General features: G+C 41.8%; 1 protein-coding gene across 2 annotated transcripts in view; it reads right to left on the bottom strand.

Annotated features, from left to right (window-relative positions):
- Positions 1-298: 298 nt before the first annotated feature.
- The window catches only part of CRMP1 (collapsin response mediator protein 1), a 52,112-nt gene continuing 35,189 nt past the window's right edge, over positions 299-17,221 (bottom strand). For both annotated transcript variants that reach the window (XM_050895299.1, XM_050895300.1), the window contains exons 7-14: positions 16,366-16,434; positions 14,222-14,342; positions 12,966-13,122; positions 8,311-8,452; positions 6,483-6,653; positions 5,082-5,261; positions 2,370-2,535; positions 299-1,308 (exon numbers count right to left, since the gene is read on the bottom strand). In XM_050895299.1, coding sequence (XP_050751256.1) covers positions 1,217-1,308; positions 2,370-2,535; positions 5,082-5,261; positions 6,483-6,653; positions 8,311-8,452; positions 12,966-13,122; positions 14,222-14,342; positions 16,366-16,434 — 1,098 coding nt within the window. In that variant the 3' untranslated portion in view covers positions 299-1,216. The remainder of the gene's footprint in view (positions 1,309-2,369; positions 2,536-5,081; positions 5,262-6,482; positions 6,654-8,310; positions 8,453-12,965; positions 13,123-14,221; positions 14,343-16,365; positions 16,435-17,221) is intronic.

The raw sequence follows: 17,221 nt of genomic DNA, 5'->3' as shown, positions 1-17,221 counted from the left end.
TGAGATGCAGACCTGAAGGTCTTGGGAGAAAGCTAATTTAGGTCTCATTTGGCCAAAACTGAGGCAGCTGCAATGTCAATAGTACATTTTTACTGTGAACTCTATTTAATCAAGGCAGACTATGGCATGCTATAGTATGCATATGCAGACATCTACACATTTATCACCCCTTGTGATCTAAGGAGGTTCCTTCTTTCACGTGATGTCAACCTAAAAGACAATTTCTCTTGCGTTTCTCCAGTCTAAATTTTCAATCATTGAGCAACAGCACTGGAAAGCAGAGGAAGACGCTTACCCATCAATTCATTTCCTTTATTTCACAAGCTTTGAATTCAGAAATTGAACCACGACTAGTAGATCTTGATACGGTAGAGTAAGTAAAAATGCATGTGATTACAAAGGAAAAACTTTGTACAAAAAACTTTAAAAATCCGACGGCAACTTGGATTATCTGTAAGTACCAAAAATCTCATGCAGAAGGAGAGCACTACTGCCCAGGTGGAGAAATCCCTGCAGGGTGGCAATGGCATTGGTATGTATAAATTATGGCTCTGTCTAAAATGGAAACAAGAAGGACACAGACTTGGAACGTACTGAGTGGGAACAGACAGGTGCTACAGAGACCGTTTGTCCTTACGCGTCCCGATGATTTTCTGTGTCTGAGAGAAGTGCTGCTTGGGTTTATAATAAATTAAAGATGAAACAGAAGCTGCCTATACTACTCTACGGCATACTTTCAAGATGGCCATTTTCTTCCTTCATAAGTGTTTTTGGTGGTGTTTCTCAAATACAGACATTAATCTTGGCATTGTGTCTAGTCAATTGTTGGCAACGTGTTCTAAAGGGACTCACTCACAGAATGCAACTTGCATAAATAACTCAGTAACATGCATTAACTACTCTAATACAGCAAAAGGGTGCAAAGGAACCATCATTCAGTTACGAGACGAAGCTAAAACCTGTAGTCACTAAAGGGGCAATGGAAGCACCATGCTTTAAGGTGACTATGGCATGAAAGCACAATTGTGAGGCAAGTAGTTCCAAGCAAACACACCACACTATTATCACCTCTTCCTATACAAAAAAAAGAAAGACATTTCGTTTTTTATTTCCATTAGTAACAAATAAAACTGTGGGTTTGATAACATAGATATTGAAGGGAATGGACATTATTCCCATGATCCTTCATCCTTGCGTTTCTGTCCATCATCATTTTTCAGCCAAGACTGGTAATATTAGAGCGACCACCAGGAGGTGCCACGATGCGGTGGCCAGTACGGCGTGGGTTGTTGTCATCTATCTGAGCTCCTGCAACAACAGAAAATCAGGAAACAAAGCCATGAAAAGGAATAACCATCAGCAGTGAGATTTTACCTGGCTAGTTCCAGCTATGCTTCCCTCACACCGCCATCAGCTGGTTTCTCTTGAGCCAGACCCCTGACCGAAGTGCTAAACAGATCTTCAGGGCGTATTTCTGTGCCTAGCTCCAGTTGTCTTCAATGAGAAGTGTAGGATTAAATGTTTGGGATCAGGTTGATGCTCACCCTACATAGGGAATTGTTCTCCACTGACTTGAAGAAGAGCCCATGTAGGGATGACAGCCTACAGACTGGGTTCCCTTTGTGAGATCAGACCCTGACAGAAAATACTACTGTTACAACTACAAAAACCCCCAAAAACGTGTATGTGCAGAGTGGATTTTTCAAACCTGCCTCATTGATTTAGAATACCTGTCCCTACTGAGTCCATGGGTCAACAGCACAGTAAATCTGATGTCAGCGATCATAAATGCATGAGGAAAGGAGCATTGAGCTGACGTAAACTCGCACCCACTTCAAACTGCATTTCAAAATGTTTTGGGCACCAAGAGCAAAGAGGACAAGAAATACTCTGATCTGCATACGAATAGCTTCTGCACATGGTTTGCTGACCATGGACAAGGACAGTTGAGGTTTCCATGTCTAGCAGTTTCTGGTGATGCAGCAAGAAAGAAATCTGAGAAGTCTGAGCCACGTGGGTTGCACCAGGCCCAAGTCCCATCAGCTGTACATACCACCAAGGGGCCTCAGTCACATCAACCACAGACCTCAGCTAACTGTAAAGGGCCAGGTAAATAATATTAAAAGACTGCATGCAGAGAAAAATTTTAGATTGCAAACATTTTGAATATTTGGCAATTTGTAAAATATTCCTAGGGAAAGAATGCATAAAAACGTATATACATACATATATATATGTAAGTATATGCATGTGTGTGAGTATATATAATCCTTTCATATTTGATTAAAGAAGTAATTATAATTTAACTTTATCACCAATAATCCATACTCATGGCTTTAAAACATTTCTGATGAGTCATGCTGACTTACCTGATAAGCTAAAATTGGATTGATGGAGGTTTCTGATTGGTGGGGGCTGGTTTTTGGCAGGGGAGGATTTAGTTGAGGGTGCAGGAGTTGCGTATTTTGGCGTAGCTGGGATTTCATACACAGGCCCATCATACATTCCTCTGGAGACCCCTTGCAGTCCTCCCACCTGGATCAAGAGGAGAATAAAAATCCAGACACTGAATGCTCTCATAATGCTCCCTTATGATACTCCTGCCTATATGCAGAGACCACTGAGCACAGAGCTATATTCTGCATGAGCTGAATTAGACACACATCTATACTCTCATCAAAGCTACAGTCTGCTTTATATATAAAGGAAATTATAAAGCTTCCTCCCTCCATTTTTATATATATAAAAATTGTAAGAGAGAGATCCTTATTAGGCTTCCTTCACAGTCAATGGGGAGAAATGGGATTCAAAAGAACAACAGGTCTGACCTAAGATGTTTATTTTAATTAAGATCAGTCACCATCACCTCTACTCTCTCCATTCAGAGGCTGTTCAGCAGGGTTAGTTCAGCTGCTGAATCCCACTTGGGTTGTTGCAAGACTGATATACCCACTATATTGACTGCAGCAATTTCACTTCTACCTGTATTTTCTCTGCTCCTCCCCTTCAGATATCTCATTATCTTTATTAGGACTCATTGAAAAGTGGTGGCAATTTTTAAATTAAAATTTCCAAAGTTTCCACTTCTTGTCATCATCTAGAAAAGCAATTATACACTAGACTGTGGCATGGGACCCATCTTTCATTATCTGTCATTTGAGCTCTGATTTCAGTTTGAGGTCTCTAGATTTTATGCCTGTACAGTTTCTATAAGGAATATGAGAAAAGACAATCAAAACAGCCTCATTGGTCTTAAAATCACAGGCATCTAGGAAATAATATTTTTAAAAAACAGTTCCAATTTTCAGGAAGAGCCTGAAGCCATTGAATCGCAGAATCCAAAGCTCATCAAAAAGATCAGGAATCTGTGGCTTACAAGATTATTGTTTCAGAGCCATTTCCCTAACAGGTTAATAGTGAAATTAAAATACCGTATAGGAAGGACACTATTCACAGGGGTTTGATCCAGCTCTTACGGACATCAATGCATTTTCCTTGCTTTCGGTGATGGGGACATCAGGCTCAGAAAAGCCACTGTCTCGCAGGCTGATCCAAAACTAATCCCCAGAAGAGAGCAGCTGCCGATCACAGCAATGAATCCATCTTCCAGGGACCCACAAAGGCAGGAATTTATACTGCTATCCCTGCTCCAGGGATAAATATACTGCTGTCCTGTGCCAGTTACAGCTTTGCAGCCCCTTGTTTGACACGTTTTTTCTATATTCCTTTGTCGTGCACTGACATATTCATATGGTGGCTGATATGACCATCATTGGGTTTTTCTAAGTATTTCCAATTGATAAAATTCGATAGTGGGAAAAGAAACGCGGACATGAATCTGCTCTCCCTTCCTCTCGGCAGGCAGCAGAGGGAGCTGCAAGAGCAAAAATATCAGTCCCTTTCTTCATCCTTTTGCAGACCTTTCCTAAGTATCAAAGGTCTTTCCCAAAATCCAGGGCTACTTGCAAGACGCAGGTTACTTAGCCCAGTTACTTTTGTGCAAACTCCTGGTATAAGACACCATTCTCTGATATGTGTTGTTTTCAGTATTTAAATGACATCGTCATTAATTTATGTAGTATTCCCATGCGCTAAACCCTTGAGAGGCAAGTGTGAAGAGAAGGCCCATGTCATCTAAGTGGATAATGTAAAAAAAGTGCAATACTGATTGGCATTTTGCAAAACTTTTGCAGGTGCATTTGATTTTTACAGTGCCTTTTCTTGTTAGAAGTGCAGACCTTCTGCATCCCATAGCTTGACAGAATTTGCATAACAAATGACGAAAGATAAAAACTATCAACCTGCTTGTAGACTTAATCTCAGCTGCCATCGTCACAGGGTACGATATATGCTTAGTTGAAGAAAATATGAGTTTTAGTCAATTTGTCTTGTTACCTGTCCTCACGCAGTGACTTTCTTGCTCAGTTGCAAGAAGCAATTTCCAAATAACCCCGAACTAGTGCCAAGCGAATTGGTTTTCAACAGAGGAGCACCGACAGAATTCAAAACCAGAAGTGACCCAGTCTTAATCTTGGTCATTTCCCAAGGTTTTTATTAAACACAAGAGAAAAGTTTTCTGAGCTGTGAATTCTGCTAATACTCACCTCAGCAAATGCACCAACAACAGTTCAGAGATGCCAAATATAATGAGTATCTCTGGCTTACCTGCTTTTCTTCTTTGCAGTGTGGCAGTTCAGTATGCAAAGCTCAGTAACAATTTAAAATTCTGTTTTTCTTCTGGCTAACCCTCCTCCCAAAGAAGCTTTATCTTTTTCCTGAATTTTAACTAAAAGTAAATTCTATCACTATTCCACCTCCCTTCAAAAGCCTGCACAGCTGGACATAAGGCAATTATGCCCAACTGGCAATTATATGCTCTACCCACTGAAGCTCATGGTGTTAATTAAGTTACATCAGTTCACACTTGCAGAGGAACCAGTTTTGTGGTCATTTTTTGAACAAGTCATATATAGTCCATCTGATATGGACTCATATTAGCACAATAATAATAAAAAAACATATGCTACTGTGGTTCCAAGAGGGTATGGCTAGAAAGAAGATTAAATAATATCTGACATTACCTTATTCCTGATTTTGATGCGCTGGTAAAGATATTCAGGGAAAGGTTTGCGAGGGATGAAGCGGCCCATTCCCTTATTTACGTGCAGATTTCCATCTTCAAACACAATCTTCCCTTGGCTTATGACCACGAGTGGGGCACCATGGCACTCCATTCCTTCAAAGATGTTGTACTCAACGGCCTGAGGATCAACCAACATACTCACTGCAAGTTCGGTACAAGATCTCTTTCAGTTAGTAACTTAACAATCTGTATTTGTAGTCATAGTTTTAGACAACTGCCATTAAGAGGTGTATAAAATTGTTTTGTCTGAAGGAAAAGCAATGCATTTTGATACGAAATGATTTTAAAGAATCTCTCTGATCAGACTTTGCTGGATCAGATTTTTCCTTTCCATTTGTCACTTTCCATCAAGGTTTTCTCTCATTTTTTTTTGAGGACTTTCCATATTTATCCAGAGCCTCTAGAAGTACAGTGGACTTAATAAGAAGGAAAATTGTGACTCAGCTGCCAGATACCCAGAGGACATGGTCCCACCATGCATCTGCTGTGACTGCGTAAGGGGATTTCAAAAGGGCCAGCACACATATTTCTGTGTCAAAAAGCCCAGAAAGGACCAGAAAAGCCTGAATCTAAATGGGAATGACTGTCAAAGGGCAGGTGATTATTACTTTCTTGAAAATACAGAGAGATCCCAAGACAGAGAAATAGAAACTGAATCACCTAAACTTACTTTTTAAAAGTTTCTAAAGGTTTTTGCGTTTTTAATATAAACTACATTACTGGATTTCCAATAAAACTTTTGGAATAATTCCCCACTATAAAAGACCAAAGCACTGAACAATAAGAAAACCTGTCACAGTCAAAACCGAAGCGACTGTGAGTCACTGGTACTCTGCACTACGGGCAAAGAAGTATGCGGCAAAGCTTTGGAATTAAATAGAAAATCCCAGCCATGAAGCTGATCAGAGCTGTATTATCAAAATATTTAATCATCTCTCATAGTTTAGAATATTGTTGATTTAATCGTGCAATTTATAATATTAGGTGCTTTTCAGGTAAGCAAAAAAAAGTGAGCTGGTTTTAAATTCATCATCACAGCTTTACTAACCTCAGCTGCAGAGCTGCTGATTCACACCTATTTACAGATCTGCCACAAGCATGCAAAAAATAGTGCAATGGTATATGCAGAGAGAAAAGAAATCCTTCCTGATCTCAGTGCTTCCAATGCAAGATTTCAATACTTTCATCTCCTGAAACATTTACCCATTTCAGAATAGGAGTAGGCAGTTATACCACTCCTCTATATCCCGTGCCTTTGGTGTTCACATGAATTAGATCAACAGTTGAAAAGCAACAGTGACATTTCTTTTTTTCTTGCTGGTTTTCCTTTTCTCCTTACCGATTTATGGCTTTTAGCTGTTATAGTCTTCACCTTATCAGGGTCCCAAATAACAACATCAGCATCCGATCCTACAGCAATCCGGCCTTTCCTTGGATACAGATTAAAGATTTTGGCAGCATTGGTGCTGGTGACAGCTACAAACTGGCTCTCGTCCATCTTGCCTGTGGCCTAAAAACAACGTGATTTGAGCAAAACACACTTATAAAATGGGGATTTACTATTCAGAGTACTGAATGGTCGGGGAGATATTGGAAAGCATGCAGTTCATATATATGGTGATGTTGCATGAAACAGAGATTTTATCAAGCAGGACTTTATACAAGGCACATTACTTGGGAGTTTCAAATAAATGAATGTTACTCCTGGCATCCCAAAGAACAGCCCATAAAACCTTAATGCAGATGATATCATGAAGTTGCTCAGCTATCTAAGGTCCCTTTCTCTATACACTGATGCCTAAGTGTGTTTTGTTGCTGGTCCTAGTAATTTCCATTTAAATGTTTTAACAATTTTAAAACAGAGAAACTTATATGAGTATTACAAGATTAAATAAAAGATCCAAGATTCAGACTCTTTTAGAAACATTTCTTGCAAAGTAAGTCCATTCTACTATTAGTATTACCAAACCTATACATCTAAGTAATACAACCCCAACTATAAAGTCCTTGCCTGGAGAAATGTCGCCACCAATTGAACTTTTCATACTGTCAGTGATGGCTTAATAGCAGCTGTACACAACAGCATTTTGATTTCTCAGTTGAGTAGTTTGGGGTCTTCCCTGGCGATAAGCAAGAACAATGTTCCAAGAAAGAACAACAGTGCCAAACTTTTTAATATTAAATAAACACTTATTTCCTGCCTGGTAAAACATGAGATTTGCAAAATATAAGCTACTCAGTGGTGCAGGACTGAATGCTACCACCTGTAAATCCCATGTTGCAGCCCTTGCTGCGGCTCCTTCCCTTTGTGGGAGTAACAAAAGAGAAATATCACTGGCTGGCTGCACTTTGCTTGCTTCCCTGCTTTGCTCTTACATGGCAGATATCTGAAGCTGCTTCTGTGCTTGGAATCTCAATAGCGGTCCCTGAAGAAAGTGGTTATTAAACACAGTCTGGGAGAAGTGCTCATGAGAGCATTGTAAATACTACCACTTCCAAGTTTGCAATATGCATTCAAGCACAATGCAATGTAAGGTAATGAGAGAGAGTGTGTGTGTGTGAGTGTGTGTGAGTGTGTGTGCATGGGTGTGTATGTGAAGACAGACAATGGAGGGAGAATATCATTATATATTAAGATCCATGGAACTATCAAAAAATTGCTAACTTATACTGGCACCCCACTGCAAAATTTGCCAGTATGAATTACATGCCATGTTTTCCTTCAAAGCATTTTATCGTCTAGCCTCAGGCTCAGCTGCCATCCATTTGTAATTTCTCAAAAATGATGAGACACTTCCCAAATTCGAACAATCCATTCATCATGTTTATATCGCATCCACTTCAAAATCATTAAACTGCTCCAGATCCTACATCTCTGAGAAGCATCCACTCTGACACAACTGGAAAATTGAGCAGTGGAGTCTGTGAAGCCTCAGGTCTAATAAAACACGATGCTGTTGCAGTGTCAAAAGTGAAACACAGCCCTGAGTTTCTAAAACGGGAGAAGGTTTTTGAAATAAACAATTCACCTCGTAGTAGTGCTCTCTCAGGGAATTCTCAGAAATATATTAGAATGTCACTTAAGTACTGGCCAAGAGTCTCCTGGCTTTCATTATTCAGCCAACACTCAATTTCTTTTTAGTCCATAAAAGTAAGTAATTACTTACTACAGCCTTGTCCCAGACAACAGTCATTCTTTCCTCAATTCCATTGACCCCTTCAGGAATCATAGTGAAGTTGTCCTTTCCAATGGCTTTCTGGGCAGTGCTATATGGGCAATGTCCACTTCCCGTCACCTGCAGGTCCCCACTGTGGAGTTAACACACAGAAGGTTTAGACCAGGCATCACCAAGGTTACCTTGGTCTCAGACTAGCTGTGAATGGATCTTTCAAGCCTACACACCAGAGGCATAGGCTGTAAATCATGTCAGCAGCCTTTACATGTTGGCTACAGATCACTGAAGAGTGACAATGGCATTGGACATCTCCACTTTCCCCCAGGAGCACCGTGAACTCCCAGATTACAGCCCCCTCAGGTTTCAGGCTGCTTATCAACAGAGATCAGGCACAAGCCCACTAACCAGGACAAAGGATTACTCTAGGATTAAAGAAATGATCAAAAGCTTGTATGAAATGTCTGCCACCCTCAAGATAAATTAATTCACAACCATGTTGATGAAAAATAATGGCAAATTTTACAGTGCAATGTCATGAGCATCAAACTTGTTTCCCTCCATTTCTCCCCTGCACATATATTTTTCTTGCAATTCTTACACGAGTATTTCTTGTCTGACCTTCCAAAACAGAACCATGAAAATAAAAAAGGAAGGAAAGTTTTTTATCAGGTAGTCTTCTAATTAAACAAAGAAAGGCATAGTGCAAGCCAAACGTGCTCTGGATTTATCTAACTTAAAGGTCTTACACAGTAAAAGGCATGGAGTAAAACACAAAAAGAGCTACCAAATAATAATGCTTTTATTTAAGAAGTTGTTTTTTCAGCCTAGAGAAAATTTTTTTGCAGAGAGCAGAACTGGATCACAGCTGCTCTAGGGAATAAGGAGGAAGAACATAACCAATACGCAGAATCTTGCAAAAATAGACAAAAAAGAAGATACGTTCTTCAATATCCACAGGAAACAGGTGATATTTTTAGGTCTTGATTAAGCTTACAGGAGTCAAGCACATTAAAACACGCTATGATTTCTCTTCTATCACTCCAGAAGGACGATGTCCCCAAGAGCCTTCTTTTTCTTTAACTGATTATGTAAGTTCCAGCTCTGAAACATCTGAATGATTCTGGTCCACAAATTTAGACTCCAGCAAGCTAACAAATAGCCAAGTACAGAGGAAAAAAGTGTCACGCATCAGTACTTCTAATGCAATTTTCTGGGCTGCCAGCCCTAATGATTGCTGACAGCTGGAGAAGAACTTTTGGCCTCTTTTCTGGTTCTTCACCATGCTCACATCCATCCATCCATTTTTTAGCAGAAGCCAAACCCATGTATTTAATAGTGAAAAGGCAGCTATGTTTTAGCTATTCCTGATTATTAATGACTGCCTGGTGTTACTCCATAGGATTAAACCAAATCCATCAGTGAAACATTCATTTATTCTAACACAATAATGAAGTCAGAAGATTGCAATGCCATTTCTTCCTTTTTGTTGCTCTTCTGTCAGCTAAGCTTCTTGTGGCTTACTCCCTGTCTCTTTTCTGCACTCTGCTGAATACAACCATGAAAACATGAATGTCACAGCCAGGCCCTGTATCACTGCCCATTTCCCTGAGGTTATGTTGTGCGTCTTACACCACGCTATTAATTCCTCCACCTGAAAGATAAAAAGGAGTTGCTTCCTCTGAACTCCCGTTTTCCCTCTCCTCTGACATTTAATGACATTTAATGACATGCACTGCACTCCCCAGTCTAATCAATAGAAGACTTCTGAAGCTAAAGCATGTCACTCGAGAGCTGCCCAGCACCTCCTGGTTAACCACACGGGCACTCCTGCTGTCTAGGGTATACTCTACTGTCAAATGGGGGATAAGCATCAGATCAACTAAAAAACTTAGAGACAAGAAGGGATCACCATGGAAAACATCTCCAAAAGAGGGAGTGGTGGGAATTAACAGTGGATGTATGCGTATCTTTAAATGCCACATCAATACCTCATCATCTTATACTTCACCGTAAACAAGGCTTTCATGGCAGGTTACATCTTCCACGAAGCACCAAGATCTCACATCTCTAGTTCAGAAGAGATGGCATATGACAGCGGCAATAATGCAGCAGTACACCATGGAAGATGAAAGCTACCTCAGGTGTGTGGCCCACAGATGAAACAAGGACCAAATCTCATGAGGCAAATCCAATCTGCAAACCCCATGAGACATGCTGGATTTTTATACATTCAACTTTTCAGTGAAAAATCAACACTTTCTGTGGAAAACAGCACAAGCAGTATGCTGCGTCCTTGCAGAGGAAGAATGTTGTAAGGATTTTTTAATGAATGTAAAATATTGGTCTTCTAATGAACAGTGCAATAGAAAAGTGAAATACTGTCTTTACCATCATCCTTGCATAAAATTCCCCACAAATGCAGGGCAGATATTGATAAAATACACAGTTCTTTTTTTAGTTTCACAGTATAGATTTAAAGTATTAAAACTGAAAGCAGGCTAAGCTGCTGTCATTTAAGATCTAGGACTTTAAGCCACTAGAAAAAAAAAAGCCATTTTTGCATGCTTAGAGGATAATGAAAACTTCTGTGACTCCTCAGTGTGTCTTTCTGATGTTAGTGTTAAAAAAAGTCATTATTTGGATTCCAGTTCTAAAAATTCTCTTGCTATTTTAGCTAATCTGTTTTGACCCACATACTATTATTTTGGGACTCTCTTCTAGAAAACATATAGCCGTGTCTGACAGAGTAAAGAGCGAAACATTTTGATACACGTTCACATGTGCTGGCTAAGAGCCTTACCCTCACACAATGAGCTTCACTCTTTACAGTGCTGATAGTGACAGATCAGACCAGAAAAGTAATTTTTCTTCCTTGTCCTTATTTTAAGGAACAGAAGGTTCAATTATGGAAAATCATTTCTGCAATCAGACCGTCACAATAGAACAAATCCCTGCGTATTCTTATGAGAACTGCATGTAACTCAGAGCTCAACTGTGCCTTCATTAATAGTGCTGTCCATCCAGCATCATTAGGGCAGATGAGTGAAAACCTGGGTTTGGTGGATTGCACAGCCTGACCCACTGTGTGCAAGGAGAGATGCGTGCATACTGCAGCAGTGGCATTGATTGATGGCAGCTTCCCATCACAGATATGTGCCCATCCACCTAAAGGGCAGCTCTGCCCAAGCCTGAATTACACATGCAAGGGCCTTATATTACCAGCCACGCTGGCACTGCCTGCTATACAGCCTGCCAGTTAGTCATGTGGAAAACTAACCTCAGGGGGAAATGTTTTCTGAAGTCCAGTGGGTCACTTTTAGGGTTCAAATTCTACTGCTCTGTCTAGAGCACTGGAAACCCTAGAAAGGCATGTGAGATGAGTGCCATCATATGGCGTTAAATACGGTTTTGAACGGTAAGTTGAGTTCCTCACTCCAGCACTAGCAATCTGTCCTGGTAGGACTTCAGCTGTGAATTTCTGTATCATTTCAAAGCAGATGGTCTTTTGCTTAAGCTAAAGAAGACCCACAGTTGGCTACAGGCAGGAAATACTTTCAGGGATGGATTTATGCTCTGCATTGCTGGCAAGGCATTGCTGATGTCTTCTTTTGTATATGAGGAGGACATTTCTCCCTCTGCTGTCCACATTCCTTTCATCTCTCTAGTGATAACCCTCTCCCTGCCAACCTGAAGACAGTCAGCCCATAGCCCTATCCTGTCAAGTGATGGCCTCCAGTCACCAGCCTGTCTCCACCTGAGTCCCTGACAGTCTCCTTTGTAATCCACTCTGGCTTCTTTCTCCTGCCTGACATACCTTCTGTATATGTACCACTCATCTTTGCTGACTTCCAGCTTGAGGACCCTAGAACCTATAAAGACACAAGGCAAACTAAAAGTAAAAACAAGGCTGCAAGAACTAAACACAAATAAACTTACCTGATTTTGGTCCATCCCAGATGAAAGCAAACTACCAACACAGAAGTTTGCAATATACAGGAGCTAAAACCACTGAACTCTGCTACAAACACTTACAAGTTAGTTTAGGACAGCCTAATTCTCAAAAGTGCTCACAGCTTACAGACCTGCACCAGCTTTGGCAAAAATTGCACCAGGAAAGTCTTCTCAGTTCCAGGCATCTCTGCATTCAGGGACAACCCTGATTTCAGGAGCTGTGCTTGCCAGATATGACCAAGGGCTTGAAACTGAGTCTGTTCTCACAGATGGGGGTCTATCCACCAGGCTGTTGCTTACGCTGAACGGTGAGGATGCCATCCAATCATATATTAACAATTTGGCTGAAGAAAACAGAGAACTAGGGAGAAAATCAGTTTGAAGTCCTGGGCTAAAGACTATCTAGCTGTACAACTAAGAATCACTTGAAAAGCGGAAAGAAAAATAATTAATTCCTGAATAACCAGCAGTTACCTCTCTAACATGTTAACCAGGAGCTGGAGAGTCCATGCCTGCTCACCTGACTGACAGCCTAAACACAGGGATATAACCATTCTTGGTTTTCTACAGTCCCTTCTCTGCTGTTTTGTGTATGAGACTGGTCTAAAGGAAACTGAGCTGATCCCTAGATGCTTCATCCCATGTGGCTTTTGCACTTGCCTGACCATCAGCCTGTAAAAAAATGAAGGTCTTACCATGCTAAGAGCGAATTTAAGTGATCTGGAGTGGTAGGATCAGGGCTCAGAGGTGGCGAGGTCACAAAAGCTGCAGCCTTGGCCCAGTTTTTGCTCCAGTAATGTGTCCCATCTGTCCCCAAGCTGGCAGTGATCGGCTCTCCAAAAACAAGGGGACCTTGGGGAAAGCAAAGATATACAGGAACTGATTACAATCCACTCTCTCTTCAGCACATTATACTGCTTACTGCATGCAGCCATGTATAATTTACGCATTGCTACATGGCCAGCATTAGCTCCCAGAAAATTAAGCAGCCCTGGCTTTGTCTGTATGATAAAAAATTAATCAGGAGGCTCTCTGAGCTACACATGCTTTTGATTAGCATATTTACAAAGCTCCCTTTCTAATCCAGAAGGAGACAGTTCAGATCTGGTTTTAATTTGTACTGTTTTAATCACAGCCATGTTCTCTACATTGCTCCGCTTCAGAGTGCATTTAGGTGGAGGATGGGCTCCAGCAGGCAGATGCCTTTTTACTAGTCCCAGGCTGGGCACAGCACCAGCAGATAGCGGCATATGGTCCCCAGCACCATACTCCAAGTCTCCAAGAATACAAATATCAAGACGATATTTTGCTCTTTGGCTTTTCCATATTGCTTACGCGCTTTGTAGCACCAACCAGAAGAACAGTCCTGACTCACAAATGCAGCTTTGAAAGCAGCTGCCTCCAGGCTCACAAATCCCTTTTGGGTGCTTTGTAACCTGGATCCGTCCACGGCCCCAGCAAGCAGTGCTGACTCACAGATGTCCCCAGTGCACATCTGACGGGGTCAGCCTCCAGCAGCAAGGCCAGGAGCAAGCACCAGGCATCTCTAACAGCAGGTTCACTGCCCATAGCCACCCCTCAGAGGGTAATACCCTGAAATACCCCCAAAAGGCACAGAGGATGCGCTAGACCCTGTTAGGAAGAAAGTGTATCTCCCTCCCATGAACAGAGATACAGCAGTCTAAGGGAAAAGTAAAAGGGAAGACAGGATAAAGAAGAGTTACAACACAATCTTCAAGGGGACAGTTTGTGGGGAGAATTTCTCAACTGAAAAATGTAGAAGGATTTCCCTTCATCTTTCTCAGCCATAAATATTTAGGTTCTGTGTGTTACCATTCTTTGGTAACCTCTCCCTGTATCTTGTGATTTGGGTCAAGATGTACAGGTTTTTCCACTGAGCTTCTATTCAACAAAAAAAAACAAGTTTGGGGGAGAAAAGGAAGTCTCTTACCTTTCTTTCTGGCCAGTGCAATGATATCAGCTGCGCTCTTGCTCATCACCTTGGTGATGTACACTGGGCAGTTTATTCGACTGGCAATGGTGATGGCACGGAAAACCGCTTCTGCTTCAAGCTGAGGAAAACAAGGAGGAAAAAGTTAACTGCAAAAGCAGACTGAAGAAAAAATGAGCTGGAGGACTGAGCCATATTTCTCATTGTTTAGCAACAACTCTTCAGGGGTTGATTCTGCTTTTTCCATAGAGAGACACAGTGCTGGGAAAGAGGGAGCTAACCCAACCTCAGACACTTCACGTTAGGAGTAACCACAGCCAGGCTGTACTCGCTAATGGGGTACAGCTGCCCTGGCACAATACAGCTCCCTGGCTCCCTGCACCCCAGGAAAGGTCATGTCCAAGCAGCTGATGGGGCTCCTCCTTACCTCCCTCCCACCTTTCTGCTTCAGACTTCCACCCTGCAGTTGGAAGGAGAACGAAGCAAGGGAGACAACCTCGGAGCTCCCCCTGGCAGTTTACCCTATGCAATCTTTACATAAGGATAAGATGACAGTGAATGTAAAGTATTCTCAAACAGCAACTTCAGCACTATGGACTGAATTTAGCCCATAATCCACAAAAGCCTTTGAAGCCTTGCCCAGTAAGCCCCCTCTGTCAGCAAGCGTAAAGGCAATCTCCTCCCAGTGAGCCATCTGGGATGTAGGCACACAAAACCGTCGTCTTCAGACAGAGGAGCAGTGTTTCCCAGCGGCTCTGGAGACTCCTTTCCCCAGTCATCAGTTTTATACCTCCTTCCCAGACGGACTCACAGTATCAGCATTTTAATACCTAAAACTCTGTTGTGACTGAAAATACTGACTCAACAGTACAGAAATTTCTCTCCAAGAGTTGTGCTAGAAAAGTTGAGCAACTTAGCCCTTCAAAACCACATGGCTTAATTCTTCACAGTTTTGTAAAATATTTTTTCTTAAATCAGACTGTTGCTTCAGGTTGTCCTAGGACTTTTATCACAACATTTGCTCTGGAAGCCCCAAATGCACCCGCAGAAGACCAGGGAAGGAGGCAGGACCTCTGTACCTCAGTGCCGGGGCTGAGGTGGTCAGATGCATGGTCAGAAAGATGCAAAATTCCTTTCTGGGAACTGCAAATGCAGATTTTCCTTAAGTCCTTGTTCTCATTAAAAGGAAGCGATTCCATTCTTTTAGAATAATTTAGGTGGAAGTTAAACAGCAAAATGAAAAAGTACATAAACAGTTCAATAGAAGAATGCAACCAATTAAGCTGATTCCTTTTGCCTTGGGGAGAGGTTATATAAAGATCTGCAAACCACAACAATCTCTTCAAGTTTAGCCTCAAATCCCCAGGACCTTGTCTCTTTAGTCTTCATGGAAAGCAGTCACTTCCCACTACGGCCCTCCACCATCCCATTAACGGCCTGAACTGTGTACATTAAGGGACATCCACATGTCTCCACCTTTTCCTTCTCATTAAAGAAACCCTTTCCAGATGCCTGAGATGATCCATGCCAGAGCCTGGTTTTTATTATAAGAGAGTTGCATAAAATGAGCTGCCTCGCAGCATCTTTCCGTTCTCACATATTTGCATTTCTACAGCCTGCATTCCTACTACAAATGTATCTGCTGGCATAAACGTAGATTTATATGTGGGTGTATGCATATGCATGGTATATATGTACACATGCATCTTATAGGAGGTTTTCAGCCAAAGCATTTTAACGAATGCAGTTACTCCAAAGCCTAACCCACAAGCTGCACTGCTGATTTTTACCCTGATAAGCCCATTTTTTTGTCATCACAAATCAAATCACAAGGGTCACACTCAAAAAATACACGCACGCCCGTGCCCAGGGCAGCAGGAGCTGCAACTGCTGAGTGTACAAGGACACGCTCATCCCCGGACCGAGGGAACGCACCTGCTGCAGCAGCAAAAGGCTATTTCAGGCAAACAAACAAGCTGAAGGGAACCTGGACTTTTCAAGGCTTTGAATAATACTGGAAGAGGCCATGGGAGAAGCAGACTGTTGCCTTCCCCCACGCACCCATCTATCATCTGCACATACAGAAGCCAAGCCATGCTTGACAAAATATTTCCACAAGCAACAAAATGAGTGAAGTCTCTTACCTCCTCAGGCCTGCTCAGGGCATGTCCCTCAGGTCCGGTGATTCCCATCTCCAGGATACGCTTTTGTTCCTGCAACATAAGAGATAAATGCTGACAACCGCTCCGGGATGAGACCCTTGCACCAGGCATCCTCTGGCAGATTAACAGCCATATTGTCTGACTGCCCCTTTTTTGTCTGTGTAAATGGAGCTGCATAAGCCTGCTGCCGGGGGAGGAGGACTGAAAACACTGGCTCTAAACTGGTCCCATGCCACCCCGGCGTCTGCTCCATGCAGCCAGCACAGATTTCAGGGGAAGATTTACCTCTGCGGTGCAATACCGTGTATTTGTGCCTCGAGCCATTGGGCTGCACCATCAGAAATCTCCTCTGCCCTCCAGAAAGTCTTATTACACTGAGACACCAATTCAGGGAACAGGTTTCAATCAATATACTAAATAGTAATTATGGGTATTTCCAGCCTGCGATTCTTTCTTTACTTGCACAAGTTCCTCTCTGGCTGCAATCCATGAAGCACTGTTACCTTCCTTAAACTTTGAGCATTGCTGACACTTCATCAAATAAAGTCTTGCCTTTGGCATCCAGTTTTCTGTAACACTTTTTTCCTACAAAGTGAATCACTAAAATTATGTTTTCACAAAAGCAAAACAGCGCCTTCTAGTTGTGAGGGCACTGTGTCCACACCAAAAAGCCCATCTTAGGACCAATGGGGGTTTGTCAGAAAAAATCTGTGCTATCCAGCTTCACAGCAGTGAGATAAATTTTTTAAAACAGACAAAAAGCTTCACCTATCTTTTAATTTAAGGTCAAGCAGTGGTATTGGAATAAATTTCCCTTTTTGCAGAAAATAGTGGTCAA

This window comes from Gymnogyps californianus, chromosome 4, assembly GCF_018139145.2.
Source record: "Gymnogyps californianus isolate 813 chromosome 4, ASM1813914v2, whole genome shotgun sequence".
NCBI classification, from domain to species: domain Eukaryota; kingdom Metazoa; phylum Chordata; class Aves; order Accipitriformes; family Cathartidae; genus Gymnogyps; species Gymnogyps californianus.
The sequence above is the reverse complement of the archived record's forward strand: the minus strand, read 5'-3'. Positions and strand labels throughout refer to the sequence as shown.